The 14,366-nt window shown below is 43.7% G+C and overlaps 1 protein-coding gene across 1 annotated transcript in view; it reads left to right on the forward strand.

Moving 5' to 3' along the window:
- trps1 (trichorhinophalangeal syndrome I) overlaps positions 1 to 14,149 on the forward strand; it is a 107,433-nt gene extending 93,284 nt beyond the window's left edge. Inside the window, 2 exon segments of the mRNA XM_034599751.1 lie at positions 8,413 to 8,535; positions 12,364 to 14,149. Of these exon segments, the coding sequence (XP_034455642.1) occupies positions 8,413 to 8,535; positions 12,364 to 13,986 (1,746 nt within the window). The 3' untranslated portion in view covers positions 13,987 to 14,149.
- The last annotated feature ends 217 nt before the right edge of the window (positions 14,150 to 14,366 follow it).

Below are 14,366 nucleotides of genomic sequence, written 5' to 3' on the forward strand. Positions count from 1 at the left end.
TTCATTCAATCTATCAAACTTTATTTATGTAGAACCTTTAAAAAAAATCAATTGCTTTTCAAAGTGCTTTGCAACCGATTGGCACACACAAGGTCATCAAGGTGTAAATCAAAAAGTCTTTGTACAGAATGAAGCTAATTGGTTTGTGTTTCAAGTTAATTGTATGAACTTGACAAAAAGAGTATTTTTGTGTATTACAGTGCGCAGAGAAAGTCAAAGATTGAATCATTTCTATTACAGTATTTCATCAAAATGATAAGTTACCTAGAATCAGTTGCTTGATAAACACAAACCCATATAACTGGATATCAGTAGTTCAGACATAGACACACACAGACACATAATACACATGAGCACAAACAGGATAACACAAGAACACGCACTCGTACACACTACGGTGGTCCAGGTCCATGGACTCCCGAGTATTGAGGCTGTTTATCAAAATTAAATCAACGTGGAACGATTTCCTCTTTTTCTCCATTTGCTTATGTGCTTCTCTTGCACTCTCTCTCCCCCTCTCTCTTTCCCTCTCTCCCCCACAGTTCAGCCTTTTACCCAGAACACAGAACTGAGAAGTCGATGCGACCGCGATCCTTTATCAAAATTAGATCAATGAAAATAGGATTTTGCTTAAGTGCGGCCCACTTTTTGTTTGTGTACGAAGTTGTGCACACTTCCTGCTCGTAAGCTGACACTCTCCCATTGTTGCGTAACAAAAAAAGGAGCAGCTACTGTACAAACTGAACCCCAGAAGGATGAAAAGGCCACGGAAGTGAGAGGAAAAAGGGCCGGAAAAGGGTGATAGCACAGGGTGAAAGAAAGAAAGGAGGTTGAATGGAGGGAAGTGGGCCACACACAGTGTGACCCACATCTGTGTGTGAGAAAGAAAGACTATGACCTCACCCCTTTTGTGTCAGGTGGAAATGTGTGTGTATCATGACGATGTCATCTTGTTCCGGTGTTTTCTGCTGCTTTTCTTAAGACGCTCATCCGTCACTCTCAGTCCCCCTCCTCATTCACTGTTTACACACACACGCGCACACGCATACGCACACACACATGCAAAGACACTCAAATATGCACACACTCGCATGTAAACCAATATGCAAACACTCATACATGTGAATAGCCAAGCACACATAATGACAGGCCTGTTGTGAAAGATGACACCTCTCCCACAAAGGTGTGTGTGTGTGTGTGTGTGCGTGTGCGTGCGCGTGCGTGCAAAGGAACTGGGTTGTTGTGTCTTCTGCTACCTTATCCAGCCCCTCCGCTGTGCAGAGACTATCATTGTCTTTTTTTATATTTATGGAGCAGTTGCGTCGGTTTATTTACAATATTCTCATTGCACGTCCTGTTATCATGCACCTGCACATTACAGTTCCAGTTTCAACTTTATTTTATTCCAGTAGACAACGAGTTTTGCGAAAGTAATTTGCATAAAACGGTGAAAGACAAATACCATCGTCACCATAATCCCTGTCTTCTTGGACATCAGCACCAATCAGTGACGAGCAATCATCCCCTTCCTCCTGCTTCAAATACAGTCAGAGCTGATTTCCTTTGTCAGAAATGGAACAGACTTGTTTGTCGGTGGCTAACTCATTCTGACCAGGTGGTTCACAATAGCGTAGCCTTTAGTAATAACGAGACGAACGTAGAAGACGAGGAAGAAATTTCAATGAAGAATTCACATGTCGCTAATTATATATAACGGCCGCACAGACATCACCAACAATGTGGCCGCGATCATCACAACTTCCTCCACCGTTGCCCTCTTGTGGATGTGTTGCTTAACAATCATTCCAACATAGAGGACACATGGAAGTAAGTGGGCAGTGACGTTTAAATGGTTTGAAACAGACGATAAGAAAGGTACTATATGAATAAAGTTTATATTATCATATAACTGTATTAAATAAGTTTCAGCTCTCTCCAGGATAACATCCAAGGAGCTATAGTTGTTTGAAAGAAAACTTTTCAGGAACAATACACGCACAGTTCTGGGCTTTTTCCTCAAACCCTCTTACATCATTATTGTGTATATATACAGTATGTTATAAGAGCAGAGGATGCTCTTGTGAGTGTTGTTGTAGTAGACGACTACAAATCCAGCATCTTAACGCAGCACAGGAGCCTTCCAGCTCCTCTGCTGCTCACTGCATAGCTAATGTCTGAAGACGGATTTTTATTCTGCGAATCCTCCTCACCTCCAGCCTTGGTTTTTAAATAGTCTCATGTCATCACCAAGGTTTTTTTTTTTGTGTGTCCTGAAATTAGATTTTCTGCAGGTTGTGTCAGCCTCTTCAGAGGGTAGACGCAGCTGAATGTGCTGCACTGATAGTATTGTGCAGGGACTGTGAGGGCGGCCGGAGCAGACTGTTGGAGCTGGAGGGAGGGAGAGCTCCGAGCGGCCGCACGTTGAGCTGAAGGTCACGCCCGGGCTGGCTGGGCAGTGGGCGCAGTGTCAGGACCCACACCGGCCATTTTCCGTAGAGCAACAGTTTCATTCCGCCAGTTTTGCAGTTTTATCACCAAAGAAATCCTTAAGACATTTTGATAAAAGTGTCGATATGCTGCGACAACTCCTGGCTGTTGATGAGACATTCACTGTGATTATTGATGATTCTGTTGATGCTCTGAAACACAGCATGTGGTTTCTATGTGGAACAAGAACTACTCCACAGAATACAACAAACCACACCAGCTTGTTCCCCTCTGACCTTTGCACCGTTTGCTACAACGGAACAGTCCCCACCTGCTGGCTCTTGGAATGGAAGCATGCATTAGTTGGTCGTGTTTAAATGCAGCTTCTGAAGAATGCTGCCCTTGAATTGAGACACAGCTTATTTTATCCTCCTTTTTGTTTGTCAAATATCTGTTGATTGCTTCAGGGAGGTGTTTGGTTGCACCCGTCACAGAGTTACAAGACGCAGGGCACCATGTAACCGGCTTAGAGCCATTTGTGCCGTACCTCGCTTTTACTTATTGTCAGTGTTGTTGTTGGTTTTTCGTTTCTCCCTGTTGAATAAGAATAAACTTGCCGAATAAATTTAGAGTCGGTTCGCCTTAAATCCGTTCAACTCAAACCCAATTATTCTATTAGGAGACGCAATTTAAATGCACACAGTAGTCTGAGAAACCACACACATGGAGCCATGTGCGTAACACACACAGAAATAGTTGATGGTTGGTAGCACCTCCACTCTATTAGATTGGTCCCAGATGCTAACCCTAACCCTGTGTGTGTGTCTGTGTGTATGCACATGTTTGTGTGTGTGTGTGCATGTTGAAAGGGTGCATTTGGTGAATCTTTATCTGAAACTACCCCTGTATCCTTGTGCACACTTCCATTTCCTACGTGTGTGTGTGTGTGTGTGTGTGTGTGTGTGTGTGTGTGTGTGTGTGTGTGTGTGTGTGTGTGTGTGTGTGTGTGTGTGTGTGTGTGTGTGTGTGTGTGTGTGTGTGTGTGTGTGTGTGTGTGTGTGTGTGTGTGTGTGTGTGAGAAAGAGACTGATACAGTGTATAGGATATTAGACTTGGCAGTATGGAATTTAGTTAATTCCTCCAGCTAGTCTTCCAGCTTGATTAAATAATTGCTGATTTAATGCAAGTCAGTGCATGTATTAGTGTGTGGGAGTATGAATCCGTGTGTTTGTGTGTGTATGCATCTGTGTTTGTGTGTCGGCGTCTGTGTGTTAAAAGCAAGGCTGACTTACTCTTTAAGTGAATTAAATGTAATTTCATTTTGAAAGACTTTGTTTAGAGAGCCCTCTTTTTTAATTTATTTAAGACCGCAGGGCGCCTCAGTCTATCTCTTTCTTCTTTTTCTCACTCTTTCTTTCTACACTTCCCTCTTCATCTATTTTGATGAAAAAAAAAATCCAAGGTTTTCCGAACCTTTAAATTTTTATTTCTTTGACCCTGCTCGTAGAAAGTTGCCATCTTCTCCCAAGACTCAAAGCTGACAGTCTGTGCACAACTCTATATTTTTATAAGCTGGGAGATGAGCATTAACTTTAATTTAGTTTTTATAATGGAAGCAGAGCATTTAGACGTCCGGCAGCTCATGCGTTTCATCTCCAGCTCCACCAGCAGTTCAGAGATGCCACCGCACATTGGTTGCAGATGGCAGCTGCAACATCGGGGGGGGAAGGTAAATTTGAGGGACTCTGCATAACAGAACCAAATCAGTGGACACTTATCTATTCAGGCCAGCTCTTCCATAAAGATCTAAACGGCCGTGCAGTGTAAACAGTTTGTACAACATCTGTAAATTTATGGCTACGAGAGAATGTCTGAACGGACTCAAAGCCACAGCTGAGGGCTCGGGCCACTGTGCGGTTCCTCCAGATGTTTTGATGTTTGAGTAAAAATCTGATTCTCATGGATGAAGCTATAATTTATTAGTTGGTTTTATGAGCCGAGTCATGAAAAAAGTCACAGAGAACAGCCCATAACTTCTGTTTGAATTTAAAGGATGGCAATCATTTTAACCCATTTAACGGGAAGCTGGTATGGCAGCATGAACCCAATAAAGAGCAAAAACAAAATGTGAAATTGGGGAATTAGACTTGATCACAAACAAGCCATGAAACATTATATGGAGTCTATTTTTAAACATTTTCCCCCAAACAAACTGTTATGTATTGAATTTACTGTCATGAGGGTATGAAGGTCTGTTAGAGCTGCATGAGAGCAGAGAGACGGACCAAACCCATTGTGAAGGTTATTAAACCAGTTAATGTACTCTTAATTTCTGCTGGCCTTTTCATGGGCATTATGAGACTGATAAAAACTGCTAATATTAACTTATCAGTGTTATAATTCACTCCGTTTTTTATACACTTCTTCGTCTTTTCCTCAGACGAGTAAATTATCTTCCTTTTATCTACATATTTGAGCACTTAAAAATGAGAGAACTCCACATGACTGTTTTATTGAGCAGAAAATCTACTTATTTCTTAACTTAAACTTTGTGTCTAAAACTCAACTTTTACGTTCATTTGTTGGCTTGGATCTGCCTTGATTAGGAGGAAGTTGATAAAGAGTTTAATTCTCAGGGTAATGAACGTTTGTGTGCATCTGTGTGTGTGTACGTGCTGCATGTGTGCGTGTCAGAGGGCGTTGTCGGCCGTGCTAATTGAACGGTACCACAGGCCGCAGATAAATAGATGTCATTAGGGCCTTGAGTTCTAATTACCAGCAGCCCTCCTCTGCAGGCTGAGGTGAGTGGGAGAGGCCAGGTATCAGTAATCAATCAGAAAAACAACATGCACACACATACACACACATTCTGCATATACACACTGATGCACAAGAGCACAAGGGGCAGAATCCCCAATAAAGTTTGTGTGTCAGCGTGTGCGGAGCCAAGCAGCTGATGATTGAAAAGGAAGTCTGAGATCATGAGTCAAATTGTGTGTCTGCATGTGTGTGTTTTGGAAGATGGTGGGGGCTATTTCTGTACTTTCCTGTGTAATTGACACTTGAACCTCTCTCTCTCTCTCTCTCTCTCTCTCTCTCTCTCTCTCTCTCTCTCTCTCTCTCTCTCTCTCTCTCTCACACTCACACACACACTGTGCAATCCTTGTAGCTTTAGAGTAGCCAAGACACCCCCCACACACACTTCTCATCCAAATGTAGCTCGCACTCATTAGCCAGTGGAAGCAAATCTTTTCAGGTGTGTGTGTCTCTGTGTATCTGTGTGTGTGTGTCTGTGTGTGTCTGTGTGTGTTGCGATGAGGGGCAGCTGTGGGGCCATATGTGAATGATTTGGGTGCTCGGAGGGAAACTGAATTCTGATGACAGACGCACTGTTTGGCTTGCAATTCTAGACACACACACACACTCATATACACACACGTGCACACACATGCGCATACACTCACACGCATACAGACACAGGAAGCACACATCAATCAATCACCTGGCTCTGTCGCTCTACATGTGGCGACCGTATGGTGTGTTGCACACACACACACACACACACACACACACACACACACACACACACACACACACACACAGAGACTGTGAGTGCAAGTGCTCGGCTGCCTGATGTCAGATGGACGAGAACACATGTACCATAAATACTGTGATGTTAGCTCAGGTGTTTATTGCATCAAACCTTTTTAGGAGGAGGATGTTTTATCAATCACACATTGAGACGGAGAGAAGCTGTTTTCCATCTAGAAAAGCGCATCAATCTCAAACTTTGATTTTCCGTCCTGATCCAGACACGATGAAGAATGTCATCGAAATGTCTGTTTATGAGCCGAACGGGGAGGAAACAAAGAGGCATGTGGTGTCTGATTAGTCGTCCGTCATATCTAATCTGTCTCCACGTTCGAGTATGGATCCTCAATCAGTTCCTGATCTATGGATATTTAAAAGGCCAGAGACCAACAACCTCAAATGAATTCAGGATTATTGCCTTAATTGTGCACAGTAATTTACTATATTAGATTTTTAGCTAGTGAACAGTATCTTTTCCATCACAGTATGGTACATGTCCTGCATTCATATACAGTAGCTTGTTTAGTCTTGGTGACGATACAGTTTTTTGCCATTCACCTGTTCACACACACACTTGTACAGTGCATCCATGTGCATGTCTATCACAAATCAATTACACACTAGCAGAATAGCAATCTCTCCACATTCACCACCAACACCAACTCAGAGGGGTTTATTTACACATGCAAAATATGCTTAAAAACACAAAAAATCCTTCTTTATCGTACTGGACCATTCTGAGCAACAATGTTCTTCAAATACAACTGTGCTGCATTGCTGCCCTTATATGTGTGCATGCATGTTTGTGGTGTGCGCTCCCACAGAAATGTAAAGTGGTTAATTGCGCTGTGATCCTCGCGGTGCATTAGATTGCAAAAGCAAACTGAACAGTGCCACTCCCACCGGGCTCCTCTGCTTTTAGCCGGCATCACGGAACAGATGCTCCGAGAGTGGATGTGCCAGTAGTGGCTCCATCTGCAGCTCTGAGACTACAGGAAGAACAAAAAAAAAGCACAACTGAAGTGCGGAGCTCTTTTGTGAAAAAGTTAAAACCGGGTACTCTGAGCCCGCAGAAATATGCTAAACTCTCGGCACTGTCACGAGCGTAAAACAACAAGAAGGCAGCGCTGAAAGGAGGAGGTCCCAGCGGAGGACAAGTCCATGATGGGAAGGGGAGAAACATATTGTGATAACAAGAGACAAACAAAAAATGACAGAGGTAAAGATGGCAGACACAGAAGGTGTGTTGTGGGTTTTAGAGCCGAACCCAAAGGCACCTCCAGTATTCAGATCATCAGCTGCTGCTTATGTGAGGACTACAACCCAAAAAATAAAGAGGAGACAAAAATGTAGGCAAAACAAATACATTCTGGTATCTTTGGACAATGCTGGTATATTTATACCGAACTTACACCAGTAAAAGTCAATGAAAGGGAGGAGAAAATGACGACAGGAGAGTAACAAACCTGAGGCGGAGAGAGAAACAGAAATGTTTGGATAGACAGGCAGATAGAGAGTAGACAGACTCGTGGAGGAGAAAGATGCGGTGTGCTGTCCTTTCAGGGTCATAAAGGTGGTGAATGGGGCCAGAGACTTAATGGGATGGAGAAACGTTGTGATTGGCTCATTACTGTGATGGAGCGCGGTGCCACGACAATTGGCCTTTTCACCTCCCTGCCATTCCTTGCACACACAACTTTTCTACGCACCGCTGCTCCGTGAATTGCAGAGGTGTGTGTGTGTGTGTGTGTGTGTGTGTGTGTGTGTGTGTGTGTGTGTGTGTGTGTGTGTGTGTAAAAAGTCAAAGGCTTGACTGCAAAGTACCTGCTCCAGTTCAGACAAACACTAATGCACTTCATGCCACAAGGTGAAAGAGTAACTCATCCCTATCCTCGTCTCTCGAGTAGTGCTTGACAAAATTACTGCAGGAGCTCGCATTTATCTCAGAAGTATCTCTCTGACGCACTCACACATTTAAAAGACACACTGGTTGTTCACGTGGTGCAGTGGTTTGTACTGTTGCCTCTGTGTGGAGGTTGCATGTTCTCCCCATGTTTGATGGGTTTTAAAAAGCCTTTCATCCAATGTCTGCTGGGACATTTTGGTCTTTTTGTCAAACTTGTTTTACACTTAAAAGATCACAGCACAGGAGAACAATAGCCCCAATATAACTCCCCATTTGCTATAAGAAATAAGATTAGTTTCCTCTCTCTCCTGACCTGACCACCAATCAATCCACTGTTCTTGAGTGATATGAAAAAAACCAAATCCACATTGTCTTTCTCTGTTCCCTTTCTTCTCTGCTGTCGTTCTAACCCTCGCACAGTTTCTCCGTCCAACTTTATTTTTTAACCTTCACCCTCTAACGCTGCCGGTGTTTTCCTTCGTCCACAGCGGCGCAGAGGCAGCGGGGTCTTCTGTGCCAACTGCCTGACCACCAAGACATCGTTGTGGAGGAAGAACGCTAACGGAGGCTACGTCTGCAACGCATGTGGTTTATACCAAAAACTGCATTCGGTAAGTGACAAACAGGCATGTCAACAGATGCTGTGTCTGCACCCGCTGTCTGGTACACCACTGATTACACTAAACAAACTGTAGTCCTGTGGGGCAAATGGATAAATACATGGGCTGTTATTCCACGTTTCTTTCACACAAATGAGAGGAGTGAGGTTTGATTTCAACTTGTCAGTTACCTACAAGTAAGCTTCCTCGTCTGTGTATCAGTTAATTCAGTCTACATACAGAGTACTCTCTCATGAAGTTTATTGGATTAGGAATACTGCAGCTCAGAGTATTTTATAGACCCTGCGTTGGGTCTGCAGGGTGGGTTTTGACCACTAATTATAATTCTTCATGTCTAGCTGATTAGCATACGATGCAAAATATATGACGCATATTGCAGTTACATTTTTTTAGGAATATATTCTGTGTGTGTGTGTGTGTGTGTGTGTGTGTGTGTGTGTGTGTGTGTGTGTGTGTGTGTGTGTGTGTGTGTGTGTGTGTGTGTGTGTGTGTGTGTGTGTGTGTGTGTGTGTGTGGATTGGTGGGTTCCGGGGAGTTACAGACCATTTCAGCAGTCACAGTGAGGCATTTCCATAGAGTGAGAAATATGATGGAATGAATCTACTTTACCATCTAAGCCTGGGGAAAGTCTATGGAAATCCCAAATTTAATTAGACTGCATGAATTACAGATGAGATAAAGAGTCAGCCAGGAATTCAGTTTACATCAGAATATTGAACTTCCTTACCTCGGATAGGTTTTAAGGGGTTTGAGCTAATTTACACTTCAAATGTACCTATTTAACTCAAGTTAAGTGTGAAAGGAGCCTTCAGAGTCTCAACGTATATAAATATATATATATAGATTCATGTTCATATATTGGCTTTTTAGGATCGGCTTGTAAAATTTCAAAGTGAACAAAAATGTTTCTGTCTAATAAATCAGTGTTAATAAACGTGGAAGTGCAGGAGTTGGCAGAATGTATCACAGCCCCGGCCGCTGCGCCGCAATTATCGAATGGAGCTTTAAAGACCTTTTAGAGGATGACAAGCTATCGCAGTTCACTCCTTCCTGCCCCTGCAGACGTCCTCGGTTCAACCCGTCCGTCTCATCTGCTGCTCAAATCACGTCCCGGCTCCCTCCACTCTTGGCAATCATCACGACAACCATATTTTATATCCCATAATAAAAGTTTTATATGCTCTACACACATTATTAGAGAGGATAGCAGCTAGTAAAACACTTGGGAGCGAGTGAGGGAGAAGGGAGAGTTATGAATAAGGAGAGAGAAAAAGGTGGACCCAAAAGGGAGGGGGGAGGACGGCAAATAGAGAGGGAGGAAGAGGAGGAGGACAAAGAAAAGGGGAACAAATTCAGGCAAAGGGTGCGGACAGAGATGATGAAGGTGGAGGGTGTGTGTGAGGAGTAAGAGATGGATTGAGATATTAGGAGATGATGAGAGGGGTCAACCAAGGAGAGAGGGAGAGAGAGAGAGAGAGAGAGAGAGTTGTGTGAACAGCCAGTAATGCAGCCCAGGTATTTTATCAAACCCTACAACCATAAAGATGTATGACATTACAGGTACCATGTGAGTGTGAGTCTGTGTGTGTGTCTTAAAGGGTTGCACACACACACATCTTGCTATTTACAGTCTGTACATGTACAGTTAATAAGGCCAACTGCTGCCATTGCAAAACATATTGTGTAAATTAAATGAACAAATAAATTAAACCGATTTATGTTTAAAATAAAATAAAGAAAAAGGTTGGATAAAGATTGTTGATCCACTTCCAAGACTTGTTTGGAAAGTGAATGGATACAATCGGCTTTTATTTCTTGGTTAAATGACTTTCAAGCGCCTGAAGCAGAGAAGTCTGGACATGGAGCTAAGATTCTGTACAGGGATTGTTTTGGCTTTAAATCGCTGTTTTCGAATCTGTCAGTATGGATGTTGCCTTAGAATCTATTTGTTGTAAGGAATCAGACTCGGCTGCTGTTCTTTTCTCCCTCGACTGAAATGTCATTCCCTCCTTCCTGTCGCTCTTCCTCTGCATCTCATGTCTCTTCTTTCCACTTTCCTCTTCTCAACATACATGACTCTCCCTCTTCTCTCATTCACGTCACATCTGTCTCTCTTCTCTCCCCCTGACTCTCTTTGGTTTTATTTTTATTCTCCTCCTTCCTCTATAGGTAGAAACACAAGGACCATAAAGGATACATTTCTGTGATTTGACTGACATACGTGTTTTTCCTCATGTTGGCTGTCGGCCTCGTCTCAGGGATTGACTTGTTTACAGTGAAGGATCCAGGCGGCTGCATGAAGCCGCTGGTCCTGAATATATGTGCATTAATATATCATCAAAACAGATTTTTGTGGGCACATGAACATGTCAGAGTCATGGTTGTTGATTTGTTGTCAGAACTGAAGTGGCGATCACAATTTCACATGTTCTGCAGAACATCCCTGGTATTTTCTCTCCTGAAACTGCTGCTCTACAAAGGCAGATAAACCACACACACTTGCATGTTTTCATACTTTATCAGACACATATCTCCGTCACAGACATTCCTTTCTACACAGATACACCCTTTACCATAAATGTATAAAATCGTATGAATCTTTCCTGTGCATAGTCGCAGTCATAGCATATATTTAAAAAAATATGCCAGCTTTACTGCATTTCTTTTATTTTTTATTCACCGTGTTTCTTTTAGCTTTTCATCCACTTCAATTCCTCCATGTTGATCCTTCACTATTTCCTCTTGCTTCACCCCTCTACATCTATCTTTTCGTGATTGGTTTGGATCTACATCACTCACACACATACAGGCGCAGCGGATAATTTCTAGACATACATTAATAATTTATGCCTGCGTGACAGTGTACATTTAAATAAGCTGAAAGTGTTTTTTTTAAGCTTTTGAAAAGTTGTTCTCTTTATATCGCTTGAATTTGACCTTGTTTTCAATTAACGCTGCCTGGAGGTCACTGTTTCAAATGTGTATGTAGACGGGAGGACTGTTAAATAATGAAAAGGATAGCAAGTCATTACTTTTGAGTCGAAGCGTACCGACGCTTTAAAAGACACTTTAAACTGCTGTGTTTATTTGACTTCCAGGAAGTAAAATTTGTCTCTAATTTGTCTTAAAACAGTTGAGTTGTTTTTTTTGGCACAAATTTAGGACTTCACGATAGAAAAAAAGTTTCATCTTGCACAAATCTTTACAAGAACTTCATTAATCCTGCAGTGGGGAATAGATTAAGTGAGGAGTGCTTCAGAAATAGTTTTGCAGATGCTACGGAGCAGTTTTTATGGTTGTTTGCTAGACTCTTAAAACCTGTTTATTTTTCAGTTTTTTTATAGATTTTATAAGTTTGCGCTTCAACGAAAATATACAACAGGAAGTTTCCGTGTACTTACTGAGTGAGAGAGATTATGTGATGATGTCTGAGACAGAAATGAAGACATATGTTCGTGTTTATGAGCTTCTGATAACAAAGTCAAAGTTTAGTCTTCAGGGCAAACTCCATTTACATCAGATGTAAGTGCTCCCCCTTGTGGTTTGGGCAAAAATCACAGTGTACAGGAGTGCTGCACACACTTTGTTCTACAATTACAAGTTTTAGATTTTTGACTGTCATGTGTAAGACGATATGACAAATATTAACTGTCTTCTTTTGAAATGCAATTACTTTAATTTCAGCGTCGTCACATAATGCTGAGGTACATTACGCATAAGTCACTTTAAATGATTTGTGTAAAGTTCCAAAACAGAAAGTGATCACCACATTTACAATTAAATGTTTGCTAACCTTTCTCTTTTTCATGTTTCTTCCAGACACCCAGACCTCTAAACATAATCAAGCAGAACAACGGTGAACAAATTATCCGACGGCGAACCCGCAAACGCCTCAACCCCGACTCGCTGTCGTCTGAAAACCCCACCCCCAAGCAGCAGCGAATCACCAGCGAGGAGCGCATGAACGGGGAGGAGTCTGACCGGAGCTGCACGTCGATGAAAAACCAGCAGCCCTCCCCTCGCTCGCGCTCGCCCCGCTCCACTCAAGCCTTCTTAGCCAATCAAACGCTGGAGATCCACAGACGCATGCCTCCCCTCCTCGTCCCTTCGCACCCCCCCTCCTCGCTGGTAGTCGAGGGCAATGGCGGCATGGCAGAGGGTGTAATAACATCAAAGTTAGAGGGAGTTAAAGGGGGAGGGGGGTCCGAACGAGGCAGTCCCATTGAAAAATACATGCGTCCGTCCAAACCGTCTAGTTATTCGCCTCCTGGGTCACCTATTGAAAAGTATCAGTATCCACTTTTCTCTTTACCCCTGCCGTTAACCCTCTCACCTGATCTCACCCCTGAGTCCGATTGGCTCAGATTCTGGACCAAGTACAAGATGGCGGCCACCTCTGGGGTTCCTGGTAGCCTCAGTAATCTAAGCAGCCCTGGTAGCCTCGGCAATAACGCACATTACCTTAGTGCAATGGTGTCGCCAGTACAGCATCATCAGCAAAGCTACACGGTGCCTTACTGCGCCTCTCCATACTCTCCTCTCCCACCCCCTCCAGCTCCCCCTCACTATCCCCCTCCTCCTCTTCATCCTCAAACCTCGTCCTCCTCATCATCATCATCATTAGAAAACGACGCTCCGTTGGATCTCGCAATAAGACAAAGGGATACGAGTGCTGCAAATGCCCACGTGTCAACAAACGGGGCAGAGAGGAGAAAGCAGGAGTCGCCACGAGCTGAGAGGTTGCGAGACAACTGGAAAGGAGAGAAAAAGGAGGAGGAGAGTACTGATGAAGGCGGGAACAGGAAGGAGGAGTCGGGAAAGGAAGAGCAGGATCGTTTGACAAAGGTTGTTTCGTCGAATCGCACGATGGTGGAAGTAGCCACGCAGGATGACCTGACCAATCGCTGCATCCACTGTGGGATCTACTTTTTAGATGAGGTCATGTATGCCCTGCACATGAGTTGCCACGGCGACCAGGGACCATACCAATGCAGCTTTTGCCTCCACACGTGTGCGGATCGCTACGATTTCACCACACACATACAGAGGGGCTTACACAGGTACACGGACAAGACGTCGCAACAGAAGGGCCAATCGCAGGAGGGCGAAACTCCGAGCATCGTGGAGACGTCACAGCAGGAGTCTGCAGATGTGACTCCAGAGGAAAAGATGGACGAAGGCGATCAAGATGAGGTCACGTGCGGAAGTGATGATGTCACAGCAGAGGGTCCTGATGATCGAGCAGAAGAAATTACAGGCAGTGATGTCAATGATAATGAAGCAGAAGCGGAAATGGAGGTAGGAGTGGCGAGTCACGACGAAACAAACCAGGAATTAGGAGGCGAAACTGCGTCAGACGGCAGCGCCGACGTCACAAAAACTATCGAGGTCACGACTGTCGCTGAGTCTAAAGACGAGGAAGAGAACGTGGAGAGTAACTAACCCTGAAACCTCTGACTCTCACAAACCTTTACGAACATGTTTCATCAAATGAATAAGCTGTATGCCATCACGTTCCTGGAGGCTAGCTCATGTCAAAGCGGGCCTATCCCGGGCACTAAACGGAACACATCCTTATGCTGGAAGCACTCGGCTGTCAAATGGTCAAAAAAATCATCGTAGGATCCCGCCGCACGGCTGCAGGGACAATATGGAGGAAGAGTCTGTCGAGCAAAGGATCCCTCGACGGCTCTGTAGCAACTTATTCAACAACAGAGTCTGGGCATGCAGCTGAAATCACCATTAATTAACAGCCACTTGTGTGCTTTCCAAATAAGAGGATTGGAAGCTCGACTGAAAGCGAGACTGGTCTCATTTAGGAT

The sequence above is a fragment of the Hippoglossus hippoglossus genome, chromosome 11 (assembly GCF_009819705.1).
Source record: "Hippoglossus hippoglossus isolate fHipHip1 chromosome 11, fHipHip1.pri, whole genome shotgun sequence".
NCBI classification, from domain to species: Eukaryota; Metazoa; Chordata; class Actinopteri; order Pleuronectiformes; family Pleuronectidae; genus Hippoglossus; species Hippoglossus hippoglossus.